General features: G+C 35.5%; 1 protein-coding gene across 3 annotated transcripts in view; it reads right to left on the reverse strand.

The window, feature by feature from the left end:
- SGCE (sarcoglycan epsilon) overlaps positions 1-22,193 on the reverse strand; it is a 65,784-nt gene that overhangs the window by 19,759 nt on the left and 23,832 nt on the right. For all 3 annotated transcript variants that reach the window (XM_019798584.2, XM_019798583.2, XM_011223650.3), the window contains exons 2-5: positions 19,472-19,594; positions 17,724-17,881; positions 12,054-12,126; positions 7,215-7,413 (exon numbers count right to left, since the gene is read on the reverse strand). In XM_019798584.2, coding sequence (XP_019654143.1) covers positions 7,215-7,413; positions 12,054-12,126; positions 17,724-17,881; positions 19,472-19,594 — 553 coding nt within the window. The remainder of the gene's footprint in view (positions 1-7,214; positions 7,414-12,053; positions 12,127-17,723; positions 17,882-19,471; positions 19,595-22,193) is intronic.

The raw sequence follows: 22,193 nt of genomic DNA on the forward strand, positions 1-22,193 counted from the left end.
AGACCACATATTGCATGATTCCATCCATATGAAATGTCCACAGTAGGCAAATTGATAAGAATAGCAAGTAAATAGTGGATGCCTAGGGCTGGGAGGGTGCTGGTGGTGGTAAGTGGGTGCCAACGGGTATGGGACGAAGGTGTTGGGATGATGAAAATGTTCTAAAATTGATGGTTATAATGACCGCACAACTTTGGGATTAAGCTAAAATCCATTGAGTTGTATGCTTTAAATAGCTGAATTGTGTAGTATATGTATTACATCTCAATAAAGCTGTTATTTTTTAAAATGAAATTAAGTGAAAGTGCATCACAAAATTCAAAGCTATGTCAATGCAAGTATGAACTCACACCCTGAGCTGACAACTGTGTCCCAGAGTTTGACTACACAAACTCATTTGGTTGTTCTTTATGTCAAATTTATATTTGGACTTAAAGATTCATTTGAAGGAACCTTTTTTTTTTCAAAAACTATGGTGTCCTTGGGAGATAAATAGTATATAACGGGCTAAAGATAAAGATGAAAATAAAAATAAAAAATTCAGAACAAAAGTGTTTATGAGAAACCATCGGTAAAGTATTTAGATGATCAGTGAATATAAACATATTCCATTTAAAACAAGTTCTCGCTTGTAAGCTTCACATAAAGTCAATTTCTATTCCCTTATTAACTGCCTAACCAAGACCATATATCTCCTTAATAATTGTGACATATAAATACAGAAATGAGTATTTTTTTACAACTGTTAACTTGCTTTAACATGACATTGATTTGAATTTATAATTAATAAGATTTTAAATTAATTCACTTCAAGATAACATAAATGGGCATAAGAGTTTTTGGTGCTATGAAATGTTTTCTTTTTTTCCTCAAATTATAAAAGCGATATAAAAACATTACATAAAACCTGGGGTATAAAAACAGAATTAATTTATATTACCAAGATAACTATTTTCATTTTCCAATGTACCTTGCAAAATTTTTTTCAAATGCATATATTTTAACCTAATTGCAATCATCTCTAAAATACAATTTTGTACCCTGCTTTTTCCCTTAATGTGTCATAAGCATTTTCCATATTGTACAGTCTTCGTAATTATAGATTTATGGCAATATAATTTTTTAAGTGCACATGATTTACTCAACAATTACTTCAGAGTTGGACATGAAAGTTGCTTCCAATTTTTTTGATGTTATAAATAATATTGCAAAGACTATCTCTGTGCGTATTTTTTAATATTACAATCTTAAAAGAGATGCCTAGAAGTAGAAACATTTTTATGACAGTTGACACATACTGCCAAATTACTTTCATCTCTACTTGGATGATCCATAGGCTTCACAAACTTAATATGTTCCGAACTGAGCTCATCGTCTCCCCACCCCACCTTCACCTGTTCCTCCTTTTCCATCTTCTTCTCTCCCGATGATTGGCATGGCCAGATGCTCAAGCACCATCATCTTTGACTCCTGTCCTTCTTTCCACATATTCAATCCATCATCAGTCTCTGACATTTACCCCAAAAGAACTCTCACATGCACCTGTCCACTTTGTTCCATCTCCCTTACACCCTAGTTCTGATCACCATCGCTTTCCACGGGGCATGAAGCAACAGCCCCTTGATGGTTCTCCTTGAACCCAGTCTTTCTCACTGTCCTCAGGCAGCCTATTTGCAGAATAAATAAATGAACAGAAAGCATTATACCAGTTTAAAAACACAAGCCATTGTATATTTGAAAGTTGTTAAGAGAGTAGATCTTACGAGTTCTCACCACAAGAAAAAAATTGTAACTACGTGAGGTGATAGATGTTAACCAAACTTATTATGGTAATCATTTTACAATATATACATACATCAAATCATCATGTTAAACTTGTACAATGCCATATGTCAATTATATCTCAAGAATACTGGAAAAATCAATAAGTTAATATATAAAACGCAAACAGACTACAAATGTCATGCTTGAGAGAAGGAGATATTAGATTTGCTTTGCAGGTCAAAAAAATGTGTATTTATTGTTCCTTTTGTAGAGCCAGTAAGTTTCAACATGTCGGCTTTTTAAAAAAATAATTTTGCATGAGGCCGTGAATAATAACTCTATGCAATACAGGCTAAATTACATTTTTCATAATCTGTTTTCCTTTTAGCCAGCTTTTTGACATGAAGAATCTTAAAATTTTTAAAAAGTGAAGCAAAAATGATTGTTATCTTTATGACCTTAGCCACATGTTTTCAAACTTTCAAAGGTGTAAACAGATGAGAAGGGAACTTGCTGCTAAGTACAAGGCTCTCGAGCAATGTTAACAAAACGTGGTGCCTCAAACCCTTAAGAATCGATCTACACAGGAAGAATTTGTTCCTTATGAAGGACTCTTTCTTCCAATTCGAACAATTCAACTTCCCTTGAGGTAGAACATATTCACTGTGGCCTTTACACATACAATGTTGAAAACCAAGTAACGGGTAAAAAAAAAATTAAGTCAAAACTCTGCGTTTTTTAGCCAGATTTCTGCCACATAAATGGTTCCAATGATTGCATATTTGACCTAATTGTCCAAGTAATGAATGTGTTTGATTCTTTATTTTGTGTAGATAGGAGATAAAAGACACTTTAGAGAAGAATGTGTCCACGTGTTACATGTTGCCTGGGAACTCTTGAGCTCTTCAAAGAAAATGTCCCCCACACCACTTCTTTGTTCTGTGCGTATCTGCAATCAATTGGCCAAAAAGTAAGATGAAAAATAAAGATCAGTTAAACTAAATCAAAGACCCAGTGCAGAATAAAAAAGAAAAGAAACGACCCTTCCAGACTCTAGTTCTACTACTTGTTTGCTCCTCTTCATTGGAGAAGGAATACATTATCCAAAGAGGGAACTGGCATACAAGGGTCAGACCCTTCTAGTTTGGTGTGTATGTGATGGGAAAAGAGCGTCCTGCTTGCAGAAAGGAGGCATATGAGTTCAATCTACTCCTGCAACCATGTGCTATTTTCTGCAAATGTCCCTAATGCTTCAGGATAAAATCCAAGCAATTTTTCCTGGTATAGGAGGACCTTACCTGGTCTGGTTTTTGCCTCCTTGATAACTATCACTTCTGGGTTCCCGGCCCCTGAATCCACATGAAATAGGTTTCCAAATCCATCAGGCTTTCTCCTACCTCAGGGCTTTTGCCCAAGCTGACCCCTCTATCTCGAATCCCTCTTTGTTATTTTTTGAGCAGGTTAATTTGTAAACGTAGTTGAAACTCAGATCTCCCCCTCCTCTATGAGCTCTTTCCAGGCATGGACCTGAAGTGACGGAGGAACACTCTGTGAATACCTCAACAGTTGTTCATTCAACACGTTTTAAATGATCGGATTACTTGCTGGTCCCTTAGAGATTGTAAGCATAGATTTTTTTTTTAAATTACTATACCACAAAGACTAAGATACTACTCCCCAGTAAAAACACTTAATAAGCGAAACTATGTGTAGAACACAGAATAGATTTTAGACATCTAGTCACACTGATTTCATGTATTGGTTTATTTTTATACTCTAAAAAATGGATTTATATGGGCTTCCAATTTTTACATTATTAAAGGCTCTTTTTAGAAGTTCCTATCATATATCACCACCATTCCATAAAAGAATATTTGCACCAAAAGTACAGGAGGAGCATTACTTAAGAATAAAGGACAACCTTATAAATCACCAAACATGGGGACAAATTCAGCAGAGCACTACGGACCGGCACAGGATCATGACCCTGCATCAGAGCAGTATTTGGCAGCCACTGACTTACATTCTCTTCCTCAAGTGTAATTTCTCACTGAGGCCTTTATAGGGCAGAAAGCAAACAATTAATTAGAGGGAGCACTCTGTGAGATTGTCTAACAAATAAACTAGGATTCTCTTTGCTGATTGAGGCTAGATTCACATGCTTTGGTAACCAGAGGAAATAGCGGTAGGTTTGACAATCTCTTATGAAAAGTGAGTATATTCTTTAATCCTCACACCCCATCATTCCCTTCATAGCCGCCGTTTACACCACATCACTCACCCCGGTTGGCAGCTATGCCGTGCCTAGCATGAAATATGAACCCGCTCCTCTTTCCACCAGCTTCATCCCAGGCTAAATGCATCCCTGGGTCCTTAGCCTCTGGCACAGTATCAGGAGCAAAGGCGGCACAGAGACCACGCCCAGGGGGAGCACAGTTGCCCGGGCTTATGGGTCTGGCAAGGGAAAGAGAATCTTTCCAGGAGGCTCAGCCTTCCTTTGCAGGAGCTTATGGACTTTGAAATCAATCTTTATAATTGTTTTCTGTTAGATTGAGGACAAGTCTGAAAGCTGGCAGTGAGTCTAAAGAGGTGATCACACGCACATGAGGAGGGATGAGGGGCTGGGATGCTGCAGAGCAGGTTCTCGATGACGGACATTCAGTGGTGCTGTGGGCTGTCGAAGGGCAGGGCATCTACTCTGATGGTCTACTGCAGACAGCTTCTCTTATTCATCTGGTGTGTATTTGGCCACACAGATCAAGTATGGAAAAACTTTCATTTAGTAGATTGTGGCCACCATGAGTAATTGGAAATAATTTCATGGAGGTTTTATTTGTTTGTTTGTTATCGGGGACAGAGACTTTTGCTACTGAGTATTAAGCAGAACACTTTTGTCAGGTGCTCATTTAATACTGTGGAAGTATATGACAACATTTTTCAATAAAATCTTAGGAAAGAAAGGGATGGAATTCCTTGCATGTCTAACCCTAGCTTTTGATTTTCTTCAATATTTCGTTTTAAAAAGGGATTTATGCCCACGTTATTTTCCAAAGAAATTTTGGAGGCAAAAAGTTTATTAAGTAAAATAAGTATTACAATATACATCAACAAAAAGAAAGGACGGCACAAGAGATGAGTTAGCCAAGCACAGGATTTTGTTTCTAAGTTTAAGGTACTAGGGTAAGAAATTATTTGTGTTACCATGGCATTAGATAACAACTGAAGGAAATATGCAAAATCATTCCCAGGGACAATTTTTTTTCTTGTGGAATTATACTCAAATACGATCTTGTTTCATTGGTGCTCATACAGGGACACTGGACAGTAGGGTTGGCACCGGTACAATTTATAGAATGCTATTTTAAAAGACTTATCATATGAATACTTTGTAAAGGTTACAGATTAACATTAAATTAAAACTCATGGAAAGCATTTCAAGTTGGGAAGGGATCTGAGACAACAGGGTCCAAATAAATGCCATGGGACTGACTCTCTCAAATATCTGACAGCACATGCCGCCCTCTAGCAGGTGCTGGGGGATCAGCTAATGACTGAATTCTCTAACAGTACTTGTAGGACAAAAATTCTGTTCTTAATTTAGAGTCACATGCTCAGGCCCAGCCCTAGACTCAAAGATTCAGAATCTCTAGGGGGAAACAGAAACCAGAAATTAACTATCTATCTATCTATCTATCTATCTATCTATCTATCTATCTATCATCTATCTATCTATATTTTTTAACTAGTGGGTATGGAGCCCAACTCGGGCTTGAACTCATGATCCTCAGATCAAGACCTGAGCTGAGATGAAGAGTCAGACGCTTAACTGACTGAGCCACCCAGGCGCCCCATCTCTACTTTTATTAAAGCGCTACTGGCAATTCTTAGGCAAGACATGGTTGGGAAGCACTGGTTCAGGTCAGAGTCTGGTTTCGAGAGTTGTGTAGTTCAGTTTAGTTGTTTCTAAAAGGGCCTCTGTGGGTGCGGCCTGCACAACTGAATAGGGAACAGTGAGCCCAGAAGAAAGCACAACGAGGCGAAACTCTAGCAATGCCTGGTTTTCAGGCTGCTTCCTCCACCATCTTTTGGTCACTGTTTTAACAATCACTGTGGAAGATATTACTTTAAGAAACTGTTGAAAAGACCTCATATTTGGAGAATGTTTTCAGGGGAGATTCCCTGTTCCTTTTCCATGGTTCTACTTTAATTACTCAGTGGGAAAGAGAATCATGTTGGAACACTGAAGTAAAAAAAATATAAGCTCTAAAATTATGGTTTCATATAGAAAACCAACTGACAGATAGACGAGAGATAAAGCAACTCTTTTTCTCAAAGCACTTCTATGTTTGCTCGACTGGCTTCAAAATCCATTACTGTAACATACAAGCTACAATTTAATTCTGAAATTTGTAAGTTGGACTTCACAGCTCACTGCTTATCCCTTATCCCTCTTCTGCCTACTCTCTCATACTTCATCTATTTGTGATCTTTTCCCTCATTTCCAACAGAGTTCTCCTTTAACGCTGCCTTTAAATTTAATTCTTATTAATCCAGGTACTCTAGTTAATTCTAGATATCATCTTTACAAAAATATTACCATGTACATGGATAAAGGAGGAACTAGAAAGGGATATGCTTTATAAACCGTAATTTATTCCATATCTCATACGTTTATAGGATGGGTTAAAAAAAAAAGCAGATCTGCTTCAATATACAGGTTAAAAATTAAAGATCAAAGTTTGATTCGACATTGACATTCAATCCTCTCAAGGTACCCAGGCATAAAAACTTAACTCTTCAACTCTTAGACTCTACAAAGGTCTAAGTCATGCTTTGTAAGGCATGAGAACAGACAAATCCCTCTCAAATGTACTGTCTCATTTAGACACTATACCAACTCCGAGGGAAGAAAAAGTACCCCTTGAAGCAAATGGGGAAGTCGAGGCACAGAGCAGTGCAGCATTTGCCTAATGTCGCCCAGCTTATGAGTGACAAGGCCAGGCTTTAGAAATAGGTTTCAAATCCACTCCAGCCATCCGTCACCGACACATGGTGGAAAGAATGTTAAAGGCGAAGAAATAGTTTCCTAGAATAAAGTTACAGCAGTCTGAGTATCCTGCAGCTGATAAGTGGGGCATCAATCTCCTTTGAAATGCAGGGCCCTAAATAATCAGCTTCTCTAGGGAAGGTACAAAAGACTCAGTGCTATTATTTATGATGCTGATCCTGATCTACAATTAGAATTCACAGGACCTGGAACATCAGATATAAAGAGCCATTAATGTAACCTCTTTGTCAATATAGAAAATCGCTAGTGTTGCCATATCTTTACAACACCTACTTCTTATTTAAAAAGAATGCAATAGGCCATCTTCCATCTATAATAAATTTGATAAGGTCACCATAGTTAAAAATGCATATTTAAGGCAATGAGATAAATGTCTGCTTACCCCTCCTTCATGTCATTAATGGGAAGCGGAACCCTGCCGCCCCTGTCTAGGGCCGATGTGATGTTTATGGCGTTCAGACGCTCTGGCTGCCACACATTTTTCACCGCCCCAAGAAAGTCTCCAAGAACCTCGCTGGCCAACATTTCTTCTACATTCATATTTTTAATGAAGAATTCTGCTTGGTATGGTAACGGGAAGTCTAATTTTGGTGAAAAAAGGTAATGCATATCTTTAATGAAGTCATCTTTTGAAAGAGAAACAAAAGATCCATTCGAGATTTGTTGATTTCTGTCATAATCCTGGCTTTGGGGAACACTACTAATACTGACTTTAAAGGCTTTCTGTATAACGGAGGACATATCTAAAGACATAACATACATTTGACACAGAATTTTACCTACAGTGTAATCAAATCCAAGGGATAGCAGGGCAATTTATAATTATGGGATTTGGCCAAAAAAGAAAAAACTACCAAGTCCGCCTCCATTTTTCGGGTGACCTGCCAGTCTCCTCCTCCACCAAGGTTCCCAGGTAGAAGGAGCATTTCCAGAACCCTCCGTGGGTAGGAATAATATTTTGCATTTGTAGTGTTTTAAAACTGACAGGTCTTTTTTCAGGTACATTGTCTTATTTAATCATTACAACCCTAGGTAGTGCTATGCCCATTTGAACAGAGGAGGAAGTTGAGGCACAGAACAACATCCTTTCCAAAGTGAGAAGATAAAAAATATCTGTAATTGCTTGTGAGTTGTTTATGGATAATTTGAAATATTTTTAATTTGCAGTATTACTGATCTTTTTAGAGCATGTGAAAACATTATTTTTACTAAAATAAATATCAGTTATATTTTCCAAAAGAAATCTGAAATCATAGTAATTTCACTCATTGGATCACTTCATAATTAAATCTTCTAGAAAATTATATTTTAAATTTCCCACAAAATTCCATGTCTCGCGTTGTTAGAGGTTTAACTTTTTTCCTCTTCAGCATCTCATCAAACATTCCCTCTAAAGATTTTTAAATTAATATTTATTTTAAAGTAACCAATGTCCAGCTCAGACTCTCGGTATAACTAAGTAGGATAAAAATAAACAGAATTTACAGCTGACCCTTGAGCAGTAGAGTTTGAACTATGTGGGTTCACTTAGATGTGGATTTTTTTTATATAGTGCAGTACTGTAAATGTATCTTCTCTGAGGATTTTCTTAATATTTTTTTTCTCTAGCTCACTTTATTGTAAGAATATAGTATATAACACATGTAACATACAAAATATGTGTTTATCGACTTATTTATGTTATCATCGGTAAGACTTCTGGTCAACACTAAGTAGTTAAGTTTTTTGGGAGCCAAAAGTTGTACACAGATTTTTCAACTGCTCAAGGGTCAGCATCCCAACCCCTGCATTATTCAAAGGTCAATTATATTTCAGTTTCTCAAATGTTACTCTTCAATTAAAAAATATCATTTCCTATATTCTGATTATTCTATTAAGATAAAGAATAGCTTTTATTTTTTTAATAGTATTTCCATAATAATAAAGGCTACCATTTTGGGAATACTTACCACGAGGTGGGCCAAGCTAAAGGGATTTGAGGTGAATTATCCCATTTAATACTCACAACCGGAGGGTAAGTCAGTACTTGCCCTGTATTTTCAGAGAGGGAAAGTGATCTGTAGAGGGGCCCAGGATTTTACCATCATTTGAACATGCCTCAGATGATTTTTATCTAAGCTAAAAGAGATTGTATATAAAGTGCTCTGGAGCTCCCAGCCTAGAATAAGAACTTATAAAATAGTAAACTTTAGCAGTTATTATAAATAATATGAACAAGTTGTTTACCTGAATTCTTCCCTCAAAAGGAAAAGAAATTGTTTCTGGACTATACACACATTTAAAGCCCTCAGTAGTGATTATACTACATTTATCCTCTGATGTATTTCATTAAAACTCATATATCTGTAAAGTAGTATACTCTTTTCAATAATTACATAAAAACTAAAAATTACACAATAAATAACTGAAATCTTGATGACCTCATTTCTTATGAAGCCTCTTTAATACTAAAGGACACCTGATGCCAGAGGTGAAGTCAGGAAAGATGTTCAGGCTTTAGAATATTCAAGAGAGTTTTCTAGAGTGTTGTGTCTCTTCCTAAAGATTGAGTTTTTCATGGCTGTAATCACAGAAGGTTCTTCATTCATCTTCTCCACTGCCATTTATTCTGCTTGTGATTTTGTTAGATTTGTTTGATGTATGGCCCATCTGCAGTCTTCTAAAATATGATATATTTATTCTATTTTATGTAGATAAGTTTCCTGTTTTATACAGATACATTTCCTGTTTTATATAGATAAACAGTAGCTTAATCATGCCACATTTTTCTCCATACTGAAAAACAGCCATGCATAAATATGTCATGAAGAACAGTTTCTTGGCAATAAATAATATTTATAAATAATACCAAATATAGTTTTGAATGTGCTAGAAGCCTATCATCCATTCATTTCACTCAGTGTTTCTACATCCACTTTTCTAAAAAAGCACGCAAAACATCTTTCTTATTTTTAATGCTCCTTTTTGGAGAACTGTTGCTTGGTTTTTCCTAATCCATGTGACCCTGCTCCGTGGCTCCTCTCTGAGACCCGCGGCCGCCACACCCTCAGAGGCTCTGGGCCGAGCAGCTGCAGGCTGTCTACTCCTGAGCCAAGCGCTGCTGCCAGACCTTCCAAAGATGAGTCATAGGAGCTTTCTAACTTTGGGGAAATCCCATGCCTGCTATATTTGGACATCCCAGAGGCCAAGGGAACAGTAGGCCAACAGATCGGTGGCAGGCCTCTGAGGCACTAAACCCAATTTAGAGAATCACTCTCTGTACTCTCCCTGAGCTTCGTGCTCCGTGATTTACAGGACTAATTTCCCATTAGGTGTCTCAGAGCAGGAGACAGCTGGGCAAGAAGTCAGACAGAGCAGGATTATCCTGATATGCCACTCTTGCTATTTCTTTTCCTAACCTCATCTGGGAGAAATGGCGCGTGTGTCTGCCCTGCTCAAAGATGTGTCCATCCTAGTGCCCACAGACGTTCCGTCCGGACCAGCAAGGATAAACGCATGCTATTTGTTTCGCCGGTTTTCATATGTAAAAGGCAGTGGGGCAGCTCTGCCTGAAATAGAAGTGGAGGCTTCCGAAACCCATCTAGTCTTCCTCCCTCACCAACACACCTTCAGAATCCCCGATTTAGATGAACAGCCTGTGAAGCCAACTTCCAGTCCTACGGATGTCCAGCAGTCTTCCCTTAGTGTCTGCTTGAACACGGGTCCCTGCACATCAAACACTTATTAGGATACTGGTATATTCTGTATCTACCAGGACTGAGACCAGACTTGAGGAGGAAGTTCAAACTGTAGATTAGGCTGTCTTTCAGGCCATAGGGACTCCTGTACCTGAGAATGGGGAGCCCCCCTGAGAACTTAATGGTGAGGTTGGTGGTCCAAGCCCACTGTAAGTATCCATATCACTACACTGATGAACTCCTAAGGAGAAAGGGAATTCTGTGATGATTCCGATCATTAGTGGTATTCCAGTTCTACCGGGATAGCTTTAGACTGGATGCAAGCATCTAATTACAATTGAAGTTGGGAGTGAAAGTCTTCCTGTTCCAAGCAGAAATACCTACCAAAAGGCCTTGGGAAGTAGAAAACAGGACAGGGAATCTTCTGTCCAGGCCCAGAGAACTGGCATTTGGGCTTGCTTTTCATATATGAAAGTCACTTTAAATTTAAACTAACACATTTTTTGTCTGCAATTGATACTACTAAAATACCTGGGAAAAAACTCATGTAAAGGGTGCAAAATCTTTAAGCAATCTACCCAGTTATGTTTTACAGTATCAATTCTATAGAAATTACTTTCCTTCATATAGTATAAAGGCAATTTCTAACTCAACTTTTTCTGAACTACCACGAGTTCCAAATTAATAGGTCCTAATAAAATGTTTTGTGTTTACTCATGTAATTGTCCTAGCAAAGAGAACTCCAACTTCCCTATTCAGGATGCACAGTTGTTTTACTAATTTTAGGGGTAAAAATGCTGTGTCCGTTCTTCTTCTGTTACCCTCATAAATGATATCTAGGATAGAGAAGCATATCCCATGATATATAAACTTGAACTACAAAGTTTTTAGCAGTCTGTATTTTTTCCCAACCAAATGCCAAAATCGTATCAGAATATTTGAGAGAGCAATTCTTGGAATATTCTCCATGTCCCTAACCTTTCAAATCCTTGGGAGTCATGTACAATTTGAGTATATGTACCTCCAAATTGCTGACGGACTCCCAACAATGCAGGGTTAGCTATTCAGGGAGGGGACTGTGACCCAAATTCCAGTTTATCTAACAACTCTCTGTCTTCACACACAGCCAAACCACTACTTATGATCGGTTTTAAAATAAAATAATAAAACTAGCTACTAATTACTGATCGTGCATTGACAAGCACATTTCAATCCTTAATTCATCGACTCCTTCCTTACCCCAGACTTGGGGGAGAAATGCTAATCTTAGTCTCATTTTGCAGATGATGAAACCAAAGCCTGTAAAGATAAGTGGCCTTTGTGCCTGGCTTCCTATTTGGAGCTTTTCAGCACCATCACCCATCATGATATTTTATAACTCATTAAAGATTGCTTGGCTCTCTTTTCTACACTTCATCATTTCGTTAGTTACATTAGGTATGTGGTACCCGAAAATCCTTAACTATATTTTGCATAGATATAAACCATAATGATATACTTCTTGCAAATAAGAAAACAATCAGCAACATATCTTCCATACCTACCTTCTGCTGACATTATATTAATTATCAAATTATGCCTTGCAGTCTCAAAGGTACGCCTATTGTAGGCAGTTATCTATTAGAAAAAGAAAATCATATTAAAGAAGTGAAATGTTATTTGGGAAACAAAATTCATTAAGGACAAAATGAAAACAAATTGTTGTTCTTTCCATTTTCATTATTTATGTACTTACAAAATGTGCCTTCTCCAGGCAAGAACAACTCAGAGCTTTTAGCAATGTTATGGGAAAATAAGTAATTAGCCAAGTCTATTTAACATGCTAAAACAAAAAGTTAAAATCAGAAAGACCCTTTTACAGAAGACCGTTAAGTGCTAGCGGCAAGGCAGATGCAGCATTAGTAAATGGATTAACCATTAGAAATGACTTACCACTGCTGTTCTAAGATTTCAAAAAAAAAAACAAAACAAAACACACACAATGTATTTTTGTACTTTTAAATGGAGCTTGAGGATTATACTAGAAAGTACGCTTAAAAAAAAAAGCACATCTTCTGTGTTGCTTGTATTCAGTACTAAACTGCACACCAACCAGTCAAAATATGCATGAATAACCCCTTAGAAATCATATCTGCCTTATGATGGGAGTAGAGCAGTAAGGATCATAGTCTATAAGGCTCATGGCACATGCCCAAAAAAACACGAATCAATCCCTTTGTAGAGTCAAATATTAGTAAACATTTGCAGAGCCAATGAACTTACATCAAAGTCAACTCAGAAACAGCCACTGCAAACAACAAACAAAGCAAAGGCCAACAACAGGATATGGCTTCAAAAATTAAGGAATAATTAACTTTATAACAGATATTAAATCACTCAGACAGGTCTGCAGTACCTCAAAAACAACAAATGATTGTGTAATAGTCTTAGCATCCCAGCACTAGCCTCCTGGCATTGACTGTAGCTGGAGTGAGCACTGAGACGAAAGAGCAGGACAAAACTAATTCAAACTAAAAAGAATAATCTTGCCAGTTTAAAAATAAATATCAAAGATTTTTATAGCATCGTATATGAGCTTTAAATGAAAGAAATCACACTTATCAGAAATATTATTTGAGAGAAGAGAAAAACAGAACACCGGAATTTTGGAATAAACAAGTCCAAACCTTTAAATATTTCAAAATACATATTCTGAAAAGCCTATTATTGCACAAAGTTAAAAGAATTTCTCTGTCCCAAATTTGTCAAATTTCTGTTGGATTTAACAACTTCCTTGTTGCAATCTGTTGGGACACGTAATCAACGAGGTTCACTCGGGACACTAAAATAAAGACTAGTCATTAAAATAAATTAGGAACTATTGTTCACAAAGAAGAAATTGGAACGATGCAAAAAAGACTTGAGAATCTTCATGATTTTAAAGGTTTACCCTGCAAAAAATTTAATCATACTCTCAATGGAAAAAAGTATCAATTTTCTACTATTTGTTAGACTATCTCACAGCTAAAGTTCAGAAACATTAGACATTTTCTAGTTAGTGGCAAGATTTTTATGGCTAGCCTTTACATAATTATCACAAATTTCATTATTATAAATTTTATAAATTCTAATATTTTTTTTAAGTCAGGCTACTGAAGAGGGTGAAGTATGTTTCATAAATCAGGAAGAGAATTTTATTATCTGAATTTATATTTAATGTTTAATTTTAACAGCTATAACAGAATGCAGCCCTTCTATCACTTCTAATGAGATATTTAAATACCGTAATATTCTCAATCAAGTTTTACTTATCATGATGATGTGAAGCCCTTCATGGCAGAAAGGTATCATGTATGTACACTTTCTTGATCCCCTATTTCTAGAACAGTGGCTGATCTATTTTAGATGCTTAGTTAATGTCTACTGAATAAATTAATCGGGGGGGGTTATCTGATTAAATGAGTTTAAGATATGCAAAACTCTTTTTGACTATATTAATACAATATTTTTAAATACTGTAAATATGTTACTATATATGAATAAAGAAATGTTATTTGCAGATAAATCACTACTTGTGTTAAATGAAAGAGATGCTAAATTTTCATCATTATCTTTTTAGCATATTATTTGACATATTCATAACATTATGTTAGTGGTACGGTACGAGAGCATCATGAACCCCTGAGAACCCTGAGAGAAACACGTGTTTCTCTCCTATCCCTCTCTCCAACCAGAAGTAGCCATTTTGAGTGTTATGCTTATCACCCCATTCATTTTACATATAATAGTCTTATTATAAATGCACGTATGCGTCAAATCCATTATTTAGTTTGCTTGTTTTTTGAGTTCCTGAAAAATGTTTAGCTCTATGTGGTCTTTTGGGACTTGTTTTTTTATTCAACATTATGTTTACAACATTTATCCGTGTTGCTGGGCAAGCTGACCTTCATTGTTGCTGTAAACACTCAACGATATTGTAATAGAGTTGTACAGTGACAGACGGTACTTCAATTGTGGTGAGCATAACCAGAGAGTTGTCAAATCGCTATGTTGTACACCTGAAACTATGTAACATTGTGTGTCAACTCTATAAAAAAATTTTTTTAATTCACTATGTGAAAACTCCACAATTTATTTAACTATTCTGCTGATGAACTTTTGTATCTGCTCTCATGCTGACAGACTTTTGGGTCTCCACTGCTCTGTGCATTTCCAGTGTTTTGCTATACAAACATTGTTCAACAAGCATGACTGTCTATGTCTTCAGTGGACGTTTGCAAATGTTTCTTTTGGGTATATGCCTAGAAGTGGGACTGCTGGATCATAGGGTACAGTGATACTGAGCTATATAAAATATTCAATACTGTTTTCCAAAGTACTTATCCACTCCCCATATCCACCCTCAATGACTTTTACCAAGGGTAAAATTCTCATTGTGGTCTTAATTTGAACATTTTTCATTACTGATGAGAGTAAGTGTCTTTACCTAATTGCCATTTATGGTCTTCTCTTTAGTGAGATGTCTATTCAGGTCTTGTTTCTGATTTTCATGTCTTATTATAGGAGTCCTTTTTTATATTTTAGATACACATCATTAGTCAGCTATATATTTTTAAAATAACTTCTCCCAGATTGTGGGTTGTCTATTTTTTTTAATGGTTTATTTTGATGAATACCAGTTGACAAGTTTAACAAAGTAAAATTTCTCAATCTTTTTTCTCAAGTAAAAATATGTAGGTATGATTTAAGAAATGCTTCCCTACCCCAAACTTGGAAAAATATTCTTGAACATTTTCATATACTAGTTTAAAATTTTGCTTTTCATGTTTGAATCCTTAAACTATCTAGACTTGAGTTTTATATTTCCTGTGAAGTAAGAATCTAATTTTGTGTTTGCCATATGGCAAACCAATTCTCTGAGCACCATTCATTCAATAGACATCGTTTCCCCTGATTATCTGCAGCACCATCTCTTCTGACATACATCATTGTTCCTTACGTGGATGTATCTGTTTCTGGGCTCTCTATTATATTACTTGATTAATTTTTCTATCTCTGTATCAACACAACCATATGATAAGTACTATAGATTTATAATAAATCTTGATATCTGGAAAGGAAAGGAACCTTTCCCCATTTTTTTCTTCTTTAGGAGTATCTTGATTGTTCTTGGTCATTCATCATCTTTAAAAATTTTAGAATTAGTTGACATCAGTTTCATGAAAAAACCTATTGCAATTTTTATTGGAATTGAATTGAATCTATAGATCAATTAGGGGGAAAGTGATGCCTTCATGATTTCGAGTATTCCTATCCCTGAATAGACTAACTTTTCACTTGCATAATCTTAGTATCAATTAAATTTTATAACTTTCTCCATACAAACTCTGCATATCTTCTTTTAGATTTATTCTAAGTATCTTATAATTTTTGTTGTTATTAAAGATGGTATCTTTTTAAAACATTTATTTTTTCAATACTTGTTTTTTATGTATAGAAATATAACCAAATTTTTTATTCTGGAGCCTATAGCTTACTACTAGACGTTCTTAAAATTTTAGTAGTCTATAGACTCTTCATATCATTGACTGTTCTATTTCTTTCCCTAAATACTTACAGATTCAATATTTTTTTCTTCCTTTACTGCACTGGCTAGGACTTCTAATACATTCTGTAATAGATGTGGTAGAGGGGTTCGTTCTTGTTTTGCTCAATTTAAATGGAATTCCTCTAGTGTTTTCCCATTTAAAAAATGACATTTGCTATTATTTTGGGTAAATAACCTATATAACTTTACTGAAAATTTTAAAAAATTATCTTGACAATAACACAAAATAACTTTCTTCCTTATATCTATATATATTTCTATATCTATATAGAGATAGGTGTCTACATATTCTATTTCTGTATCTACATGTTTTCTTAAGGAAGCAGATTTATTGACAGAAATCATTGAAAAGTTGTGTTAATACAAATTTCAATTCGAAAGAAGAAACACCCTCTCTTGGCCAATATGGAAGCTCATATCCACATTCTATGGCTGATTAAAACTCTGGAGAAAAACTCAAAGCATGTAATTCCCTGAGAGTTTATACCACATAGAAAACATGCCACTCAGGACCTGTACAAGCTCCTGGAAATTCCATTAGTAGTTCCTCTGCTGCTGCCCTGGTCACTACCACTAAACCTTTATGGAATTGATCAGTTAAATTAGAATCTAAGCCCCTACAGGCATCAGGGCATAAAAGACTCTTCTGCCATTAACTGCCATTATAATTCTGATTTTAATGGGTGTAATAGACCAGAAAACACTTCTAGATTTTATATCCATTTATTTTTTAAAACGTATTAAATCCTATTAAAGGCTCAATGTCAGTATTGTTTTTATTATTGTTTTAATTTCTAATACATTCCAGGTATGATGCCAGGTACGAGGTTAGAATCTGATGAATTCTAATACCACCCATCCCTCCAGAATAAAGGTCAAACCTATCAGCAGGCTTACAGAGCCCTCAAAGAACTACCCCTACCAACATCTACACCTCTGTTCCCATCATTTGCCCTCTGAGGTGTATCCTGCCTTCTAGCCACAATTAGTTCTCTGAGATCATGTGGTTTTGTTCATACCTCCAAGACTTTGATGTGTTGTTTTGCTGACTAAGATAGCCTTCCTTTTACTTGTGAATTCCTAATTACCCTTTTACAACTCTGCATCAAACAGTACCTTCTGATGAGAATGGTCATGAATGATGTTGGCTAACAATGGATTTCCATTCCAGTCCTTCAATGACTGGACCAGAATCATGGCAGGACTCACCTCTTACTCATCTTTCTACCACCAGCAGTTATCATAATACTTAGCACATGGTAGAGGCTCATCAGATATCTGTTTAAAGGCTGTATTTCAATGAACATGAAAATTTGAAATATATAAAGCAAATAAGTGTTTTAAGTTTGTATTTATTTTCTTACATAGAATTCATATTATAGTAATCTCTTTTTAAATGTCTTTAAATTTTTTCCCACTAATTTAGATTGCTCTTTTTTGTATTTAAAAACTAAAACAAAAACCTTTGTAGATGAACAGAAAGGAATGGTACATTTCCAAATGTTATCTAATGTGTTTCTATGCATAAAATACTGAAAACCACTGTCATATAATTTTAATTTCAACATTTGAAACTCAAATTACAAAAAACCCAAAAATATAATTTTGTTCTTTCTAATTAAATTACCTCAATTATTGTTGGTTTTCCCACATTTTCAGCTGTTGGAGACCCATACAGGACTCCATCACTGTATGGTGTCCTTTGGATATATCGAAGCCATCCAGGTCGGTCTGGGTAACCCATTAAATTTGTGTTAAATGTTATAGGATCATTACTAATCTCCCCTAGACAAGAAGCACAGAGTTAAGACATAAAACAGTTATTTTCACACATGCTGCTTTCGTAATTTCAATCAAAATATTTCTAAAATCTTTTTCTTACATTTATAGCAAACTCAATACACACCAAAAAAAAAAAAATCCATCTGGGAATTTAGATTAGAGCCTCAAGTAAAGAAAAAATCTTTTTGGTTATTTAGTTTGCCTAGAAATCTCACGCAACAGAGAAAGCAGTCATACAATGTCTTTGGAAATTTTGTTTTCTTTCCTTTTTTTTTTTTTTTTTGGTCACACAGGAGTGTGTGAAAGTTCTGCCAACGAGACAACTATCTTTCAGGAAAATCCCCTAATCATGCTGATGTATTCATTCTCTTGAGAAGCCTTTCTTTCATAAAACTCTGGACACTTTCAAACTAATCTCAAGGGATATCTCAAAATTATAAAAATGTCATCAAAACAAAAATAATGCATTTTTAAAACTTTGGAGAATGAGTTGCTAAATCCAAAAGAACTGTAACTAAGAAACAGTAACAACAGCATCATTTGTTAGAATGTGCCCAGCCTCTACACGCACAATTTCACCTGATTTTCAAACACACCTATGAAGTGGTACTATTATTAGCCCAAATTTTACTGACGGGATACGTAATTTTTCATGTTAAGTAACTTCTCAAATGGTGAAATTAGAATTTAATCTTGGCTGATTCCAGAAACTATGCTCTTAACTACATATTTTCTTCTCAAAAGTTGGAGCTACTGTTCAAAAGTTTCAGCTATATAGTTTTGCAAACACAGAATGCCACATAAAAAAAACATTTTTTAAATAACTGATGAAAAGATTACTTTTTCTTACTGCTGGTGAAAACATGGTTAGCTATTTTCTATGGCAGTTTTCAGGTATGTTATTCATCGTATAATCTACAAAAATAATATATTAATTCTAATGCTATAATTTTCAGAAAATTCCTTTTTTGTTACTTAAGAGTTGTAATAACAACATATTTTTTCTTGCTATTCTTTCTATATCTTCATTAATTTGGTGGTGTTTGTGACAATCCAAAATGACATAATTTAAACCAATGGTGAATTAAATAAAGCATCATAATTGGTATTATTTTGAAGGAAAAACTAATTTCCATTATATTATTATGAAGTTATATAAAATTATCTCATATTGTAAAAGCTTTCTTGAGAATTCCTTCTTAATACCATATTCTCTTCCAAAACATATGTTTGGTCTTCCAAAAATCAATGTACTATGTAAGAATCTAAGTCTTAATACCGAAAATCATGATTGCACAGCTATAATTATTTCTAAGCGAACATAGGGAGGTAGGTCATTTGTCAGATGCACAAAACTCAATGTTGGAAAACTAGAAATAAGCTTTTTTTAAAAATTCAAAAATGAATTATTTCTCTCTGTAATTAAATTTCTAATCTTAAAATGGGAAATATCCTACAACAACCAATATATCACATATACAGACCATTTCAAATAATGTTAATAATATTTGATCATATATCATCTAAATTATGCACACTGAACAAAAAGAAAAAAATAGTAAATTAACCACTTTTTTGCCACTGAGAACATACCAGGCTTGGGGTAAGGTGGAAATTCCCCCTTAAAATACTCTCTTTCCAAAACATGAACAAAGAGGACACCTGCAGACGGGTATACATTCCGATCAGAGTGCACCTTCGAGAAAATAGTGTACACTGAAAACAAAGAGGAAAGATAAGAGATAGAAAGACAAATAATGAGATATTCTTTCAATAATTCACTTACACTGTAAAGAAGGGTTTCACTTCTTAAGAAATTTCTGGGAAAACTGAAGCAACATGCAAGATATTGTTAAGAAGTTTGTTTTAAAGGGAAGTGATTTCAGGACAAAACACAGAACAACTCTTTCAACGTGGTATGTTTAGAGACTTTCAAATATTATGCAAACAAAATTAGGCACATTTAATAATTTAAATTGTTATTAAATAATGAAGACATCCATAATATTTTTTCAGTAATTTCTTTTTATGGGCATTATTACCAACAAAATATATCATGAGAACTGACAGACTACATAATTACTACTAATTTTTAAATGGTAAGAATCTAAACTGTATTAACTATTTGGTATACATAGCATATCAGACTATAAAATACCATCAGTATATGTAAGGTGACTCTCATATACACTTATAAAAACGTATTGGATACTTTTTTCATATTATTCCTTGTATCTCTCCTCGTATCTCTCCTTTATCCCATTTTACCTGATCTTGACATTTACTATTTCACGTAATATAATCTACTCCACTATGCTATACCCTAAATAAACAATAACAATCAAATAATAAAGTTCAGTGCAAATAATTTCTTTAAATGAAATGGGGCACAGACTTCGTGATTTGCTGATTGCTTAAGATATGTGAGTACACTAAAATGGCTAAATAGGTTTGATTAGTTCCCACCTATTGTTTTTCCTGTGCTATCATCACCTCCACCAACACATTACTGCCATTACACCTATCACCTCTACAATCTCTTTTAGTTTTTCTATCTTCCTGATTGGCTAGTGGCTGCAACTTTTAAACAGATAAATCCTATACAGTCAGTTCTTTTTTCTTAGTCACTGACAGATTTGTAAATGTAGTAATTAACCTTTAGAACCTCAAGGTTACTCACCCTAGGCTCACAACTAACTAAAAGCCTTAGCGCGATCATTGACAGTAAATTTTTCAGCATAAAAATAGGAACTCCCACAAAATGTTTCTTTATCTGTGAAAACGTGTCCCTGCAGTTCTGTGGATGGCTGCCAAAAATGGGGAACTGAACTAAAATATTTGGCTTGTAGCTTCATGTATCCATAGCTTTGCTGCTAAAAACACGGCTTCAAAGGCTATGCAACAGACGGAAGGGAGCTGCAAGTTACGTTTAAAGGAGGTATGTGGTAGACGACTCCTTTCCTGACTTGCTTTGCTAGTATTCCTAAGTAGCCTTTACAAGGCATTCAGGGTACACAGCTTCTTCTCTCCAAGAACAATTTACTCACCTGTGGAATGGTCCCTTTCCAAAAAACAAGAATGAACAAATCACAGAAAAATAGTGAGGATGAGAATTTGCAATTTTTCCCCCCGGGACTCCACAACGTCCCCTGAGTGCTAGGTGCTGTGGAGAATATGAAGACGAAGGAGACCCAGTCCCTGCCTTCCACAAGTTCACCATCTGGCTTGGGAGACCAATGTTCACCTAACTAGGTATGACCCCTGACGTATATACTCCTCTGGCAATACCTGGAAAGATGGCGAGGAGCAATGGAAGCTGGAAAAGATCTGGAAAAGATTGATATAAGAAGTAGAATTCGTCATGTCTCTTAAAATACTAGCAAGATTCTGAAACTTATAGATGGGGATTTGGGCATTTCTGTGGTGAAAACTTGTACAAGATACAGCTGTGAAATACTGGGGGGATCCTTTCAAGGAAAAAAATTAAGACAGTGATCCTGGGGTATAATTAAGGTAAAAGGAGAAAAACTGATAAGAAGAGTAAAATTACAGAGATTCGTGAACCCCTACTGAGAAGTTACTTCATTCTATACCCAAAGGTATTTAAATTCCAGATCACAATCCTACATTCAAAGCACAGGAGTATTCTGTACCATCTAAAGGAATCTCTCCAGAGTTTTTAATCTAACTTACTAGAGATTAAAAGACCTTGAAGTCCAGCACTGAATTTTATTCACCTTTGTTATTTTCTTGGCACCTAGAAGGTGTCTGACATAGCTGACTAACTTTATCAATGCCTATTGAATGGATGAATAGCTTCTAGTTAAAAAGCACCGTGGAGGTAAACACAGGTGTTATGTTTGTGGACTAAATATATGTAATACTTCACTTAAATTTCAGTTTAATAACTTGAATTAATTCTCACACGTGTGTAGTTATCATCCTCCATTTACATTATAAACTCCTAGCAGTCTCCCTTAGTTTTTGCTGCCATAAAGTAGTAAAAGCTAGCTTAGAAAGCCAAAAGAAAGGTTGGTCATATGAAGCAATATTAAACTGATTCTGTTTTCTAGATAGCCCTTGGTAAGGTCTGAGTGGAACCCTAAAAGAGTACCTACCGCTGCCTATCACCTCACTTCAAGGACTCGGACAGAACATGTCAGTTTCTGCTTTCATAAAAAAACATTTCTGCGATCTACAGAGCCAAGCCACGATGTACCATGGCACTCGTGGGTTTTAAGATGACACGTACATTTCTTTATTCACATGTACTCAATTGCCTTTCTGCAATTGGCTGGACTGCCTACTTGCTGGT

This window comes from Ailuropoda melanoleuca, chromosome 1 (assembly GCF_002007445.2).
Source record: "Ailuropoda melanoleuca isolate Jingjing chromosome 1, ASM200744v2, whole genome shotgun sequence".
Taxonomy (NCBI): Eukaryota; Metazoa; Chordata; class Mammalia; order Carnivora; family Ursidae; genus Ailuropoda; species Ailuropoda melanoleuca.